General features: G+C 39.8%; 1 protein-coding gene across 1 annotated transcript; it reads right to left on the bottom strand.

The window, feature by feature from the left end:
• Positions 1-120: 120 nt before the first annotated feature.
• Positions 121-8,462, bottom strand: mbd3a (methyl-CpG binding domain protein 3a). The gene is made up of 7 exons (XM_082512903.1): positions 8,265-8,462; positions 6,341-6,497; positions 4,407-4,544; positions 4,045-4,135; positions 3,773-3,950; positions 918-1,064; positions 121-802 (listed from the first exon to the last, which is right to left on the bottom strand). Exons 1-6 carry the CDS (start codon positions 8,276-8,278, stop codon positions 923-925), a joined length of 720 nt encoding a protein of 239 aa, XP_082369029.1. The 5' UTR covers positions 8,279-8,462; the 3' UTR covers positions 121-802; positions 918-922.
• Positions 8,463-17,812: the final 9,350 nt, after the last annotated feature.

The raw sequence follows: 17,812 nt of genomic DNA, 5'->3' as shown, positions 1-17,812 counted from the left end.
CTCCTATGACCTGGATGGATACGGTTTAATAAAATTTGTCCTGTGGGGACATTAAAGTTCGTTTTTTGTAGGTATCACTTTAACAGACACTAATTACAAACAAACATACAAAAGGACACATAAGAAAAATGCCTTTATTTGACAGAAAACAGTACATCAGCAGTGTGTTTGTATGATCCGAGGGAACGCACCTTTTACTGAAATGCAATAGTAGTTGTTCAAAGAATAGTGAAAATACAAATACCATGGCTTCATGTTCAAAGCTATGTAAACTCAAATTATTGTGACCAAAAAAAAGAAGAAGTTTGAACCGTGAAACTGTAATCATCACCATCCAGAGGCATGTAAAAATACTGCTGCATTTCTATGCTTTCAAACATGACATGCTAACTTACAGTGTCAGTAAAACATAAAAAGCAATAGCAGGAAATAAAAACACTTCTTAAAACCAATTAAAATGTAACACACACACAGATCAGTCGTGTACATAAAGGTTTGCGTTTTCAACACTGAGCTTAAACAGCTGTTAACTAAACATAACACTGCATTGTGTAGAGCACCATAACCAGCTGCCGGACTTTAGTAGAGGTAAAAATGAAAACTCAGAGCACCCTTACAGGATTATAAGGTCATATGTTTAAAAAACAAAAAAATTAAAGACCACAGTCTTTGTTTAGGTTAGGAAAAAAATCTGCAGAATGTCTGCATATAAAGTCTGCTTCAGTTTAACTGCATACAAACCTTCATGGAGCCGTTAATTCGAGCATTGAAAAGACTTTACCAGCAAATGTCTCAAACAAGTCTGTGGGAGAGATAGAGGAGAGTTACTTGTTTAGGAATATACTGTAGGTCATATTAAATGCAATTAACCATGAGAAATTCAGCCATACTGTAGTGATTACTGCCTTTCTGTGTACCTTGGCTATAACTCCTCCTTCTCCACCTGCTCACCCTTCACCTCTGCTTCTACATCTGCAGCGGTGTCTTTTATATGAGCCAGCATATCAGCCATAAGGGCTTCTTCGAGCCGCCTCCTCACATTCTGCACCAGGTCCTCCTGCTTCCTGAGGGGCACAGACAAGAACACATAATTACATTAATGACATAACGTCTTTCACGACTTGAAAAAAGTTTCAGGGAAGGAAAAGTGCAAATCATTTGATGTCCACCAAAGAGCCGCACACTACACCTCAGCCCACCACGTGACCTTAGAGGGAGGCTGATTTTTATTTATTTATTTTTGCTCACTCCAGAAAATCATTTCATTTTCAGACCCAAAATAAGCAATAAAAAAATAAATACATTCAATTCCCAGAGACATGAAGCTTGATAACTGTAGATGATACATCCAACACATGAACACAGAAGAAATGTGCATCTCCTCTGTGGAGATTGAGTCTGTTTTTATGACTTATACATGGAAACGTGTGCTCTAAATTTTAATATGAGCACTTCAGTCTAGAAAACTTTGCACATCATTACAATAACTAAAAATGCTAACATGTTTTGGGAAATTAATGTCACTGGTGAAGGAGGATTGTATGTATGTATGTATGCACACTCAATAACAGGGCAAATCTTTGATACGATCTCAGAAACACATTTATGTCTGAACACAGCAGCTTCAGAGCCGTGCTCTTCAAACCGTATGCGATTGAGGGGCAGCCAATCAGCAGACAGGTGGCATAAAGTGAGGATGGCCTTCAGGGAAGAAGAGGTAAAACAGCTGACTCATGCACTCAAGTTATGCAAATCTATTTTAGCAGAGTCCAAGAATAAAAGTCAGAATAACAGGTTCCCATTAAATATACAAAGAAATAGCCCTGTTCTCTATTCTTGTTTCTCACCTGAGGTCATACACACATCACTCGAGACCAAGGACAGGGAGCTTTCTGCCTGCTGGCTGAGTAACACACATTTTCTCCTAGTGACAAGTGGTTGCCAGGTGGTCACAGACTGGTCTCAAGGCCTGTGTGACTGGGTCCTTAGTCACTTGATCATACATTGTGACCATGATTGTCACACTTCCAAAATGATAGATAAGTTAACGTCACATGGTTAGTGGTCACGTTTCCAAAAAAAAAGAAAAAAAAAAAGAAAAAGAAAAACCACATATCTGCATTTTATCTTGCTTTTCGCTAAATGGACTGAGGCTGATTTGCTGTTCTCACCAGTGACCCATAAAAAGACACCATAGTTCAATTTGGTATAAGAGTATAAATGCAAAGTATGACTCATTACAAAGCCATAAAAGAGAAGCAGAACACAAAGTAAATCTCAAGATTGAACTTTTGAACACAGTGAATTTAGTTTGTTTTTCTAACATTTATATAATAATGTGCCTGAACTGAAGGTCAAATAGCAAAATAATAATGGTGACTTGTGATACAACTGTCCCAAGTTTTCAGTGTGTAACACTTGTTTCTCAGTATGAAATGTCCTTGGTTCAGAACGCTCCGAGAGTCAAACATCTACTTTCCTGCAATAAAAATAAAGTGCGCTGGTTTTGGCAGTGCACAAGTTTTTTATCATCAGCTATAGCATACTAGCTGGAGCTTCAGTAAATAGGTACAAAGTGCTGATTCACTATATGTTGAGCCTGAATTTAAAGCTGTATTCTTGTGTCACTGGAATAGAAAACGTCTGCGCTCACAGGTCAAGTGACCGGCTACCAGCTTATACTAAATGTGAATACCAAGACCAGTTGCATTTGTCCGTTGACAGCTCTGACAAAGCTTTTTCAGACAAGATATTGATGTCCTCAGTGACATTACTATGCAATTTTAAAGCCTATTTAATGGTTTTACTATTGGAGTCCAGTGTGTGAACCCAGCAAGGGCCCCTTGTATGGAGTTTTTCCCTCCAAGAGCTCAGCTCCCCGGGTTAATGATGCGTTCTTCACAGAAACAAGAGATTCTTAATCTGAAGTTTCACTTCCTGATTAAATAATAATAATGATAATGTTGTCTGAGGCTTTAAGGCCCTTTTTCATTTTATTTCTTACTTTAAACTGGTCACAAGCCTTTGCCTTTTGACAATATACACCTTAAAGCCATCTCCACACAGGAAGTGATTTGTAACGACCACAGAAAGTCTGGGACATTCAGCAAACAACTACAAGCAGTAGTCAAAAAAGATGACAAACAAAAGAAACCCCCTGTAGTGACGCAAACTGGGCGGGTTGCAGGATAAACTTCTCTAAATTTCGAGGTGAGTGATGGATGCAACAACCTATGAGTGTGAAGAGTACTGTGCATTTGTCAATACATGGTGGTCAGTTTTGGTTTCTAGACCGCTCCAAGAATAAATTGATTACATGATTTTACCCTAAACAGAGTGCCTCAGCAACCCCAACATTAGAGGGTTACCTGGGCAACCGGAGCCTTAGCATTAGGAGTTTTTCCTTTAAAAGAAAAATCCAAATGATTCCAAAACTGAAGCTCATCATGTAGAGTTTTGTGAGAACCTGTCACTGTGGTGGCGTACGCTACATGAGAACAGAAAACAGTCACTGACAGTCAAGCCATTGATTGTTGAAAACAGCAGCATGTGCCCAACAAGAAAAAAGAAACACCACCTCACTGCTTGGTAGTGGTGGAACATGTTGAAATGCACTTTTAGAGTGCACTTGATTTACATTTGACACCCTTCACAGAAGAAGCCACCAGCAGCAGACTCAAGCCTTCATCAGTTTCCTATGCATGAATAATATCACTTAGTATTACAGTTAGAAAATCAGAGCTCCTTTGTGTTAAATATGAAAGTATCTCACCTAATATCATCATCAGTCACTACAAAGGCTTTGCAGAGAGGCTGCGCAGTGTTGAGCCAGACTCCTGGATTTTTCTCCACCGCAGCAGTGAGCTGTCCCGTGATGGGCGCCGGGCTGGTGTGCAGGGCGCTGGCGATCGCAGAGAGCAGCGTTTTGTCTGAACATGCAGGCCCCACCCCTAAGAAGAGAAAATCAGGTGGTATGGGTCAACCTGGTAGAATTATTTCTGTTTGAATTATATGTGACGGATAAGTTTTAAAGGTTAACCTCACCCTGCAAGCCTTTGGGGAGATCCATCGTTTTGACCAGCTCTTCTGCTATATCGAATGCATTTAATCCGCTCAACTTCCTCTCCCAGAACAGCTAAAGAGTGAAGCAAAAAGGAAGATACCTTTTGTGTATTTTAGGCACAGTGTTTCCAAAACTGAACATCTCAGTCAGTCAGTCAGTCAGTCAGTCAGTCACTCACACACACACACACACACACACACACACACACACACACACACACACACACACACACACACACACACACACACACACACACACACACACACACACACAAACACACAAAATTAAATTACCATTAGAAAACAAACAAACACTTGACACACCTTTTCTGCTTCTGACTTACTTGTTTTGGTTGTTCCACAGCCTTCTGGGGGTCCGTCTTCACCTTGTTGTTGGGGTGATTTGTTACTTTGGTCACTGGCTGTTTGAAGATGGAAGCTGTCTGTCGAACTGGCAGCGTTGTGTTTAAATCAGGCTTAGCCTTTAAGAGAGAACTGTAAGTTAGTTTTCTACTATATGAACAGATTTGTTTTTTAATGACACTTAAAAAGAGCCACTTTTAAAGCCAACAGTTATCCTACTGCTTTATTTTTACTGCTGTCAGTCTTGTATAGCAGTGGCTGCTGCATCCCGTATTTAATTGTGAAGAGGCTATAAAAACATTACAAGGCAATGGAATGACTACTATGACACAATGTGGCATGAAAACAAAAATGCAGTAAATAGCTACAAGGAAAACACCTATCCTTCAGCTTAACAGCAGACATAAAAGGCTGTAATGATGTTAATTTTACAACATTTACCACTTGTAGGGTCAACGGTCAATCATAAAACCTCATCTCTGGGGGAGGTTTACTGGTGAAGGACACAATGCACTCTATAGCAACTATGAAATAACGACAGGTTTCAAATGTCAAGAGGTAATAATCTACCATCCAAAAATCATGTGCAAATTGGATATTTCAGGTTAGGAATTCACGAGAGAAAAACTTCCTTACGTAGGTTAAAGCGAACAAGTGAGCACGTCAGACTCAAGTCTGTTTTTACTGCAATTCATCTGTGATGGCTTCATGACAGAGAGGTTCCTGTGACGGTCATGAAATTTTAACCACAGTTTGCTAAAAGGCCTCAGGCAGACAGTGTGATCAGTGTACAGCCTGATGAGCTGTGCTTTTGGTTATGATGTTTATGACAAACACTCAAATGAAGTGGCAAAAATCAGACTTGGAGCTAATAATTCAGGACTGAAATTACTCTTATTTTAGCCACAAAGAATAAAAATTCTAGCTTTGATTATAAAAAATTCTCAACACAAATTTGTTACTTCGATACTTCTTTTAATGCATGACTATGTCACTATGGAAACATGAGCGTTTCACCCACATTTGCGACTAAACAGTCCTGCAATAGAAACGTACTCAGCAGCAGCGTATGAATAAAAAGTTTGACAACATTAGACACCGACCCCAGTTTTTAAACGTAAGCACTGATAAAACAACAGCAGCAGTGATGATGATGCTGGCACACTTTAACGAGGAGTCGGAGTCTGTTTAAACAACGTGGAGAGCGAAGAAGCCAAGCTGTTACGGAGACGGTGAGCTCAGGTTGACTGAAAGAAAACATGTTTCCAGCGTTCAAAAGAGGAGCGCTGTTCCTGTAATCACCATTAAACCTTTAGTGGGAAAAAGCTAGCGGGAGTCCTTCATCAAAGAACCTGATCAACAAACTTGATGTGAAGAAAAGCGAAGTTTGTAGCTGCTCCATCCTCCACCGTTATTATATACAGCAAAAAATCTGCAGTAAGCCTCCAGAAGTTTTATTAAAATATGCAGCTGAACTGATACCAAACTGGTTAAACTATACAACTTGCTGATGCCTTACAGCCTCCTATTAACGTCAGAAAGCCTTCAAGGAAGACAGAGTAATAGTAAATTTTTATTTAGTTTAGCTTAATATATTTTTTTCTTATTTATTTATTTAAAAAGGGACAATGCAGTTTAACATGATTCCAACAGCATGAAACTGATGTGCTGCATACGCATCTTATTTTATTTGACTGTACTTGAGATCATTTATAATATTTTTGCATTTAAGAAAACTTTTTCTTCCAAAAAATGACATTTTTATATGGCATATGCAAATAGAATCAAAGGGTTTAGTTGTTGTTCTGTTTTTTGGACAGATGTATGCAGTTAAACTAAATATGAAGAAGCACAACTTAAACTTACAGGTATACATTTTTAAGCCTCATAAACACCAGAGACCAAACTGTCTTACCCTTATTTGATGGCTGATGTCATAGAGATGGTTGTGCCTGCTGCGCTGCCCCTTGATCAGGAGTGACTGTTCGCCCCGGGAGTGGCCAGCATTCACATCAGTGTGAGGGCTGCCGCGGAATATCTGCGGCTTGTTGAGAATACGCTTAACAGGTAGACTAGAAAGAAAAACAGAAAAACCATCAAAACAAGCATCCACCAGGGATCAACAGTATTTCAGATACATCAGTTCTGCTTATAGCAGGTACAATTCTTTAAGATAAAACAACAAGTACTTGAATATTTATCCCACAAGCTCAGAAAGTCCTGTGTGAGAGCAGCCCAAACATTAAACCCAACATATAACCCAACATATAACAAAACAGCTTAAATAAAGTAAAATAGTTAGATAAATAAAACATGTCAAAATTAAAGTCGGTGTAAAAAAATAAAAAAATAAAACCACAAAAGCAGCTCAATTAAATAGGAAATAATATTAATAAGTCAGATAAAAAACACTCAATGAATTCTACTGTATCCATAATACAATAAAGACTTCATTATATACAAGAATAAAAACAGGCGCTTGCCCATTACTAACTGATTCCTGATCAAAGGAAAAAAAGTCTGAATACACAGTTCTTCTGCATCAACACAGCTGTTTTTATAATCACATTTGAACACTGTGTAGAAACAAAGTTAGAACAAAAAATTGCATTTAACTCAGGCGGGTCATTGGGTTCATTCCACTATTTTTAACTGGGATGTCCAAGAGTTTAGTACTCCACAGACACTCTCAGTTACTTTTTTGAATAAACTTTTTGACAGAGCCACGCTTCGAAATGGTATCTGGGGCCACCCCAGTAGATGTGTTTTGTTTTTTTGTTAGCATGAAAATTGTGAAGGTGGGCATAAACGCAGCTGTGCATTTAGCTTCATTTGACTTACTACATTGGCACTGTTAAACTTGCACTTATTTTTCTGAAGACAACTGTGTAATCATGACCGGAGTACAAATGAATGATTTGTTAAATGTGTATTTACACTCCTTTACACTAAAAGAAAGTGAAACGATTTGTCAGATATTAGTGACCATCTGTCAAAAATTGACTACTGATATTTAAACTGTTCTAAATTCCTCATGAAATCTCTCATGAATGACATCGAGCCATTTTGATCCAGAAAGTACTTAAGGGTTTTGTACAACCTTCTCAAGAGGCCTGGCCAAAAGGGAATCAAAAGGGAATCAGAAATTGCAACACATCTAACAAAACAGATGTGTTGCAATTTAAATTAAGTAAACACTGAGTAGGCACAATAACGTAGACTCATATAGCCTATAACTCCAAATACACAATGACATAAAAAGATATTTTCAAAGAAATATTATAAAATAACTTGTCGAGCACGGGACCCCAACAGGTGTGCTGACAACAAGTCGAGAGACGTCATTCAGGCACCTCTGTAGCCCACCCTGTGGTTAAAAGCGGTCTGACCAGCAGTAGCTGATAATATCCACGTGGTTGTTTTTGTTTGACCGTCTCTAACTGAAGCGTGTCTGAAGCGTACTCATGGTGAGCCCCACGTGAAGTTTGGAGCGCTCGTGCTGCTGTAGCTGTGACGGGCCTGCGCACTGCAAGTCAAGCGTGTGTAAACAATGAAACTTAGCTAGCTAATCAAGCTAGCAGCACCGGGACGTCAAAGTCGTAGCAAATAGCGTGTCAATTGTTGCTTGAAGCTGCAGTATTTTAAACCAAACGAACTCCACCCGCTTTAAAGCCAACTTTTAGCTACAAAAGTAATGCTGCAAATAAATTAATTAAACCTCCCCAGATCGATTCATTTACTGATGAGCGTTTCTAAAGTGCCCCACGGATGTATGCAGGCGTGCGTGCATTTCCTCGTTATTACAATAACTCACTCGGTTAAACATGACAAAGTCCTACCTTTTTCTTTCCATGGTCCCGGCTGTCTCAATATTTCTGCCCCTAATTTTTGCTAATAAACGACAAAAACTTCACTACCTTATTAATATTACCACAGGCATGAATTTTGTCTGCTAGCTGTCCGTCTCAGCTCGAGATCTTGCAGATCTCGAGTACAGATCACTCCGCCGTATTAGTAACTTATGCGTCACACGCTGTAAAGTAGTCCGAAAGTAAAGCTCGCGCAGGTCTCACGTGGGCTGTGTCATAGGCGGAAAGTAACTATGACAGAGTTTTGACACTGTAACGTTTTCATCGTGTTCATAATTGTACTCAAAACTGCATTTATGGGAAAATATGTTACTTAATTGTAAAATGATATTTGTTTTTAGTTATTGTGAACTGGATATTTCTGGATAAACGGTCTGTATTTAAAGTCTAATGACACAATACAATAATGCAATTGCACTAGTTTGATGCTGTAACAGGTAGGCCAGCTAGATTAAAATCCAAGTTTAACGGACTTTATTTATTTTGTTTAATTGTTAAACTGTTACCTACACATTAATACGTTTTCTATTCACTTTGTATAGAATTGAAAATGTATTAATGTGTAGGACCAGTATTTTCTACTACACCACGTTTTGTAAAAGGAGATGGAAAAAGTTTTAAAAAAAAAGCTTTCTAAAAAATTACCCAGCTGTTAATAAAAAATATTAAGTGCCTTGATATTTTATAGCTTTTTAACAAAAGAGTGAAACTGTCAGTACTTTTCATTGTGACCAGTTATGAGGATGAGTAAGAGAGGCTGTTTTTAAATTTGCTTCATGCACATTTACCTTCAGCAGGAACACAAGCAAATTAAATAAATCCATAAACAGCCATAATATAGGAGAAATCACAGATACTTTACTTCTCACAAAAATCAAGAATCAAATTTGACCCACAGACCACAGATGATTACAATAAATACACGTCCTTAATCTGAACAGGGAAAGAAACCAAATGCACGTTTAAATCGTTACTGTTTTCCTCTTCGTCTGTTCATATTTTTACTGGCAGAAGAACGCTGAAAAGCCAAACCCAAGGATCATTTCATTGGACGTTGGTAGTCAACAGTTCAATGCTGAATGAGCTGGAGGGTGAGAATGATGGTCTCTGGTGGCCTGCCATGCAGTGGAAGGTCCTGGCTGCAGCAGTGTGTGGTCTCTCTGTAGGTCCTTGTGTAAAAAGAAAAAACAGCGCTGACCTGAGGAGGAGGAAGGTACATGTGTTATAATGTGTTCAAGAAATTATCAAAGCTGGATGCTGAGGGCAAGCGGAAAAGAAAAACTTAATGGAATATTAAAGCATTTTTGTTTATTAACTGTAATTTTTTTCTCGTTTGAAACCATCATTCAAAATTGAATCAACATCAACTGAATGAACCAATTCAAAGTTAATGCCTATGAGTTTTAAATTTCCAGTGGTCACAGTCTTTTCATTAGAAGCTGCCTAATACAGTCTCAAACAGGCCACTTTCCTTAATTCTGGTCTTGTGTCCTCTCTGAACTGTCCAGTTTCATTTAAGTTATTAATTTATTTATCCCAAACATCTGCAGATTACTATGTTAAAGCAACCAAACCTTTAAGGACAACAAGATACAATATGACAAAAACAAAAATCACATACAAAAACAAACTGGAAAGAAAAATAAAATATATCAATGAGTATGTCGCCACAATTGTCAATACTTTCTTTTAGCAAGCTGATGAAATGTGCCCCTGTTTTTCCAGGGCACAATTCATGCTAAAGCCCTTTAATTTGATCAGACCAGAAAGTCTTTTTATGACTAGGGTTTTCCAGTGACTGACCATAATGAGCTCCTGAATTTGTTCATTGCCTTTCTGAATGTCTGCTTTGTAACTGAGAAATAAATTAAACCAAAAGATCGCCTGGCAGCTTTGTGTCAGATGACATCTCACATTTAGTAATCACATTTTCAATCTTCACATTATTACGACAAGCACTTACAGAGCTCATCATGACAAACCGCTTCATTGTTTCCTTCCCATCAGTTGAAGACTTTTCAATCTCAGCTCCGACTCCGGACATTTGTTTCGGAAATCACAGTATGTCTGCTTGTTTGTTTTTGATATTAATGTAGTGTCCCATCCTGTTCGGTTGAGTCATGCGGTTCAGGCAATACTTAATAAAGAATCTATTTGGGAAACGGGGGGCTAATACTCCACCCAGTGATGCTTTTACCTCTGGATTGAGGCATGACTGTTACCATTATATAGACAGCCTGTGTGCTGGGTCAGTAAACAGGAAAAACATATATATCTATGCCCAACAAACATGTAATATTGTAGGTTTTTCTTGGCTCACAATTTGATTTTGGGGAGTGAGTACTCATGATTGGTCTGTATGCATTGGAAGAAATGAGTCTGTGTTTCACTTGACTCAAAATTGTTCGCTTGAAGACCTAAGTATGCTGAAAGACTCGACTTTTGGCCCCAACAAACCCGTGACTGTGGTACTGTGACTTGTTTTCTTTAAAGTCACATACATCCCTCTGTAGACTGGACATCCACAATGTCAAGAAAATTTACTGAAAACCAAAGCTAGACTTGAGCAGTTTGAATTATCCCAAAAGATGTTAAGAATAATTATTAAAAAACAAAATATTTCTGAATGTGTTTGTTTTGAGCATCACGCACATGTGCTGTTAGAGATAGCTGAAAACATTTAGTGTTACACAATGCCACACATGAGAAATGTGATTCTTGCCTGTTCAAACAAGTTTAAAGTCAACATAAAAGTAAAACTGGTACTGAGTAGCCTGATCAGTTATTTTTGCAACAAGCTGCATATTACGTTGCAGAATTAGACAGAACTTCTCTGAATTTCAGGAGTGGGTCAACCCCCCCCACACACCCACACCCTTTATGTTCTATCACTTTATATGCTTCATGATAAGCTGTTTGTTCTCATTTTCATGCAGCTATGTCAACTTCACATAAAGGACTCCCCGTTGGTTTATGGGCCGCTGGTCATCGCTAACAAACCAATTATATATTCACTACAATTTGTAAAGTCTTTGGAACTATCATCACTGACTCGGGGGATGCCTGGTCCTCACTGAAGTCTCAAGCCTAGATCTACCTTTACGCCACCTGTTATTCTGTTAAGCACTGTCAGTCCAACTTAGGATGAGGTTCCTGCTTTTTAAATGATTATTTATTATTCAACGGTGCATGATAATCTCCCGAATGACTGTTTCACGCTGCCATTCTTTGGACTAACCTGACACATGTTAGTCATCGTTCTTGAATTTGCCGTTGATATAGGGGACATAATCCAAAACCAAACGCCAGTCTGTGACGTACACTAGGGCTACACCTCCAGTTGTTCCCCATACTGCCATAGTTGGGAGCCTGTGGAGAGAAGACAGTGAAAATTTGTCCGTTGTGTTTCTATTAATTTCAGCATCGATTGATGAAACCGAAGAGAGAAATACATTTTTATTGGGTAAAACCAAATATTCATTTTAGTGGTTTCGGTTATTAGAAGAAGACAAAAGGGTTGATGCCTTTTTATCTGCTGAAGCTATAAACATGCTGGAAAATGATGTAAGTAACTAACCCCCCCCCCCCCCCCCCAAATAAATCTGTTGCACCTGCTTCTGTTTGGTAAAATATGCCAGAGCATTTTACTTTTATCTGTTTAGGAGAGGGGATCCTGTACCTTAATCCAGTTGGGATAAAGTTTAATGCAGCCTTTGCGGCAGATTTATTAAGAACATTAAAAACCTTCGCCCGAGATCACATGGTTTAATTTGTTAGCTCGATGTATTTAAAAAAGCGATTCCCAATCTCCTCTGTGAACAGGCAGAGTTAATAACGAAAAGATAGCTCACACTCGCTTTAATACATAAAAATCATAACATCTTCAACAGACAGTCTAAAGTCAGTATGTCCCTACGACTATGACCTCAGTTGTGTTAACGGCTAATGCTAGCTAAGGACACATCGAGGTTCTTTTAAGCACAGGTCCGATTTCTTTCCGCTTTTTCTCACAGGCGCGACGTAAAAACTTCTTACCATGACTTGGCAATGGCCACATATTTCTGACCGATTACTTTACCGATCATTTTGGCTGAATTTTGTGATCCTTACGCAGGACGTGCCACTTTAAAAGATTGGAAGCACTTCCCAGTTTCTCGGCAGCCTAGTGCGCAAGCGCAAGAGGTACTTCCGCTTACTTAAGAAATAAAAGCCTTTAATAATTAAAGACAGACATTTTTTGACGCGCTTGTAAAGCACCTAAAAAAATAGTAACGATTTTATGTGGCAAATCTATAAAACATCGTAATGTTTCATGAAATGAGTCCCGTTTCGATTACAAAATCATTTTTGACTTTTTTATATGGCGCTTGCAACGAAAAGTGTTGTTTTTTATTTGTTTTTGTTTTTTTAAATCGTGCATTGTACCAAGTTGCACAGAAAAAATCAGGGGCAAGGCAGCAATCCAGCATAGCACCTGTATTGTTTTTCTTGACTTCTGTCACAAGTTGCCGTGTAATTTTTGAGAGGACAGTGGCGGATTTTATGGACACAGCTGACAGCGCATGTCTGCACCGTAGTGGACTGAGAAAAAAGTACTGCATCTGGTTTCAGGTGTTACTGTGCTTTTAAATGTTTTCAAATTTTCAAACTCCTTGGCGGCCGCTTATCGGGGCCTGGAGCCTGGGGCTCGCTCGGGCCACTTCGGAGGTGGGGTGCCCCCGGCCTCTCGGCCTGGGGCTCGGTCACTCAGGCACAGCTGGCTGCCGGCGGAGCTCACGGGCGCGTCACTGCAACTCCCCCTGGCTTCTGCTCCGCGGCTGCTGAGTGAGCCCTCATCTGGGACTCTCCTCAGTTCTTTCTAGGACAGTGGCGCGGCTGCCCCTCTGTTGGTCTTCCTTGGTCTCCTGTGTTCTGGGGGCCTCTGGATGTCTGGAGTTTTGATCTCCTCCATACCTGCTTCATGCCCTGGAGGACGGGGGCTGTGACCCCCCCACACCCTCTAGCAGATCATTACATGAAGGAACCAGTGGCGTGTCTAGAAAATTTTTGTTGGGGGGGCCAGGTAGGGGCACAGATTTGGAGAAGGGTGGCTGATGTAATTGGCAGATAATGTTTAAAAAAAATTTCTACCAACCGTTAACCATAATTCAATAACCCTGTAAACCTAATAACTGAATGCGCTTTTAACTCTTATTAGAATGAGATTTTAACCACTATGGTGCAAAGTTTTTAGATACTGCGTTGATAAAGTACAAGAGATACAATCAGTGCTTTGTCAGTGTTTACTCAGCATTCAAGGAGATATGTCAGTATTTTTACTGACACATATGTTTTGGGCAAAAACATTTTTGAATATTAAAATACGAACATTTGTAACAAACAATTGAAATTTAGCCAATGCCAATGCAAAACTTTGTGCCTATTAAAAAAAGAAGATAATCTTCTCACAAACTGGTGATTTTGAAACAGGAAAAAAGTGGGGAAACAACTGAAAAGACTAACATTTGAATAAAACCTGAAAGCAAGTAAATACTTGCTATGCTGCCTTATGGTAAACTTTGGTAATATTGATCAAGAACAACACTGGCTGATGATGAAATCCAGTCAGCTGGCATGGTGACACTACCAGTATTAAGCTGCAGGGCTGGACTGGGACAGAAAATCGGGCATTTTGACTAGAGACCGGCCCACCAGGTATTAAAGCCATAAAGACTGAATGAAAACAAATGCTGTTGTGACAGTGATGTACAGTCTTGTTGGTATATGTATGATTTCTATACATTTTACATCAGATAAAAACTTTGGTTGTAAGATTTAGATAATTATTTAATAAAAGCTAGATATTTTAAATGAGAGTAAGAAAGAAAAGTATTTCTTTGTGCCCCCCTCTCCCTGTTAATGCCCTACCTGGCCCCCTGGTAAAACTTTCCTAGACCCGCCCCTGCACAGTTACCAGCTGTCAGCTACATAAAAAAGGCTCCTGGTGTTATTTGTCTCTCAGAAACAGCTCATAACTTCCCTTCAACTCGTTCATGTGAACTAAAAGGTAAACCTGTTTCTCCATCACAGCTCTGATGATTCAGTAAGGACATCTCCTGGTTTCATCTTCATGTTTCCCTCTCACCACATATCCAAACCGACATCATGACCAGCAGCTTTACAGCTGTGGCTCCAGCAAACATCAGCTGATAGTAGAAATTAATATTAAATAAATTCTAAGAACAGCTGATCAAGCTTAAACGTGCTGCTGTTGTTTAGCGCGACATCTGCTGGTTTCCTCTTTCTGGCGCAAAGTGGGCGATAAATAAACAAGAGAGAAAAGCCGATCAGCTGATCATTGATCAGTTTCATGATTGAAGTAGCAACAGGAGAGGCAGGGGAGAGAATGAGAGAAGAAGAGGCAGCTGTGCAGCGTAACGATAGAATAACTCCAGCTTTGTGTCTTTTTTTCATTATAGCGAAAGTACGGGACAAACTGCGTCTCTTCTCAGCTCAATACGAAACGCGTAATATTTTCTCTGAATGAGGGACCATTCCATTTTTTAAGGAGCCGTTGGCAACTCTACTAACCTTATGAATAAAATAAAGTTCACTATCTGTAACATCAGCACGGTGGCACAGTGGTTAGCACTGTTGCCGCGCAGCAAGAAGGTCCTGAGTTCAATTCCACCATCAGGCCGGGGTCTTTCTGTGTGGAGTTTGCATGTTCTCCCCGTGTTTGCGTGGGTTCTCTCGGGTACTCCGGCTTCCTCCCACCGTCCAAAGACATGCAACTTGTGGGGATAGGTTAATTGAATAATCCAAATTGTCACTAGGTGTGAATGTGAGTGTGAATGGTTGTCTGTCCCTATGTGTTGGCTCTGTGACAGACTGGCGACCTGTCCAGGGTGTACCCCGCCTTTCGCCCTATGACAGCTGGGATAGGCTCCCGCGCCCCTGAAAAGGATAAGCGGAAGCGAATGGATGGATCAGTAACATCATAGCACCCACCCAGCTGTATAAAAACTCTGTCAAGCTGGCTAGAACGCAGTACGAGTTATTGCAACTGAGGGTAAAAAGTCAGCACAACGAAAATAAACTGCACCTAAACTTGGTTTATATCTGACCCAGATAGACTGCAGGTCATAACTTCTTACATGAAGTTCAGTTCACCTGACTCTCGGACTGGCGGCTGCCTCGGGTCTCTGCTCCTGCCTCCCCTTCCCTCATCCACCTGCTGGCCTCTGTGGAAGCCCCACCATAGCCACCACCAAACAACTGAGTTATTTTTACACATCGACCTGCATCTGGCCAATCCACCACCTCATGCCATTGCAAAAAAATAAATAAATAAGTCACCGGGCATATGCCCGATGGCCAGTCCAGCTATGTTAACCTGCAACCAAATCTGCAGCTCCATACAGCAATGTTACGACTTAGATTATATCTTATAACTCATAACTCTTATGTTAGCTCCCCTCAGTAGCATACTGTCTGAAATATTCCACGGCTGCAATAATTCTTTAAGTGTTATTTTTTCTTTGGTATTCTAATTTCACCGAAGTTTACTAAACTCAACAAACTTAATATTACTTACCGGGACATTTATTCTCTCCTCATTTTCTTTCACCGAAAAATTGTTTCCTGCAGTGCTGTCTTTCGTGCTTGGCTCTCCTACCTTTGCTAACGTGATGCACATAGCGCAGAAGCCGATGCTGCATTCACTTACACTCGGATATCTGAGCTTCACCGTGAAAACATAATCGGATATTTGATTGAATTTTATTGTTTTGCCTTTGGGGTGGCACCTGGGGTGGCCAGTCTGGTTGGGGGGGTGGCCTGTGCCCCCCCCCCCCAGGCCACCCTGCTGGACACGCCACTGGAAGGAACCTTTTGAAAAAAACAAGCGCGTCCATGCTCACAGGTGTACACACGGGTGATCACACCCACAAACTACATCCTTTTTGGCTCCTACCTCAAAGCACACTGTGTTCTGTTGATCTTATGTGCTGCACAATAATGTTTAATATTTAGTATTTACTGTCATATTCCCATATATCATTGTGATGTTGTTTATTCTATTACTCTTGTTCTCTTCTGCTTGTTTTCTTTTTTCCTTTCTCAGCAGGTGATCCAGGTGATTGATATAGGCCTATGCATTTTTTTCTCTCTGCTCATTCTGTTGGTTTTTGTCTTTTGCCCTTCTCCCCCGTCCCTCTTCTCAGCTGTTTCTCTTTCCCTCTTTCTTTCTCCCCTTCTTTCCCCCAGTCAAGTCTGTCCCGTATTCAGCAAGTGAAAATAAAATAAACAATAAAAGGTGAATCAAATGGACCATTACGGCAAGGCTGGGATGGTCAATTTGGTAAAGTAAATCCGTTGGGCATCTTTCTTTGCCTTTAGACAACAATTCTGATGGCAAAAAGAGCCAAACGGGACAGGCCAAAAAAAAAAAAAAAAAAAAAAAAAAATGTTTTCAAATTTCACAGATGAGAAGCGTGTGTATATAAGATTTTTTTGAATTCATTAGTTTAAGGTGTAAGGTTTTTAGTGAAGTATGGGGGTATTACTTGCAAATGTGAAGCACATATGGAGACTTACCTGGCTCTGTGTGGGGGCCAAAGAAAACAAAACGTGTGTGCTCAGATCTGGTTCTCAGACTGGTTTGATTTTTCCAGTTCAAAAATAAAATGTACGCTGTATTCAGTTAGGGCCATACTTTGTTGAACAGACAATTTTTTTTGTCACCACAGTATATTTTAAATAAAAAAAAAATCAATATAATAATCAATAAATCAATATAAAGTTTAAGAATTACAGCCATTTGTATACAAAGTCCCCATTTACAGAGGTTAAAAAGTAATGGGGAAATTGGCTGATGAGCAGTTTCATGGGTGGGTGAGGCCTGTTCCCTTATTTCACAACAAACGATGCAGATGTGATATCTGAAACCGATTCTAAGTGTTAAATTTGCATAATCTGCATTATTTAAATTTGCATTCAATAGATTTTCACTGTCGTTTTAAACACGAGGGCCACAGACATGTCAGTGGAAGTGAAGGAGGCCATCATTAGACTGAAAGAACAAAATAAATCTAACAGGAGATGTAAAATCAGCAATTAGGTTCTTTAAAAGAAGAAATGCACTGGGTCAGTTCAGCAACACTAAAAAAACCCTGCAAGACCACAGAAGACAACTGAAGATGAAACCAAGTTTAACGTGTACCACACGATCTGTCCCAAATGGTGGAGGCACCATCATGGCATCTATGGTTGCCAGTGATACTGGGTCACTGGTGTTTACTGATGATGTGACTGCTGATAGAAGCAGCAGGATGAATTATAAAGTGTACTCACTGTAAAGATTGCTGCAAAACTAATTGGGCAGTGCAAACAGATAATGACCCAAAAGGAAACTACAAAAGCAATGGCCAAGTCAGTCACTTGACCTCAACCCAACAGTGCATCCGTTTCAGTTACTGAGGACTAAACAGAAGTCAGAGTCCAACAAACAAGTACTAACAGTGTCTGGAGGAATGGAG

Source organism: Aulonocara stuartgranti (assembly GCF_965226115.1).
Source record: "Aulonocara stuartgranti genome assembly, chromosome: 18".
Lineage (NCBI taxonomy): Eukaryota > Metazoa > Chordata > Actinopteri > Cichliformes > Cichlidae > Aulonocara > Aulonocara stuartgranti.
This window is presented reverse-complemented; position numbering and strand designations above follow the sequence as displayed.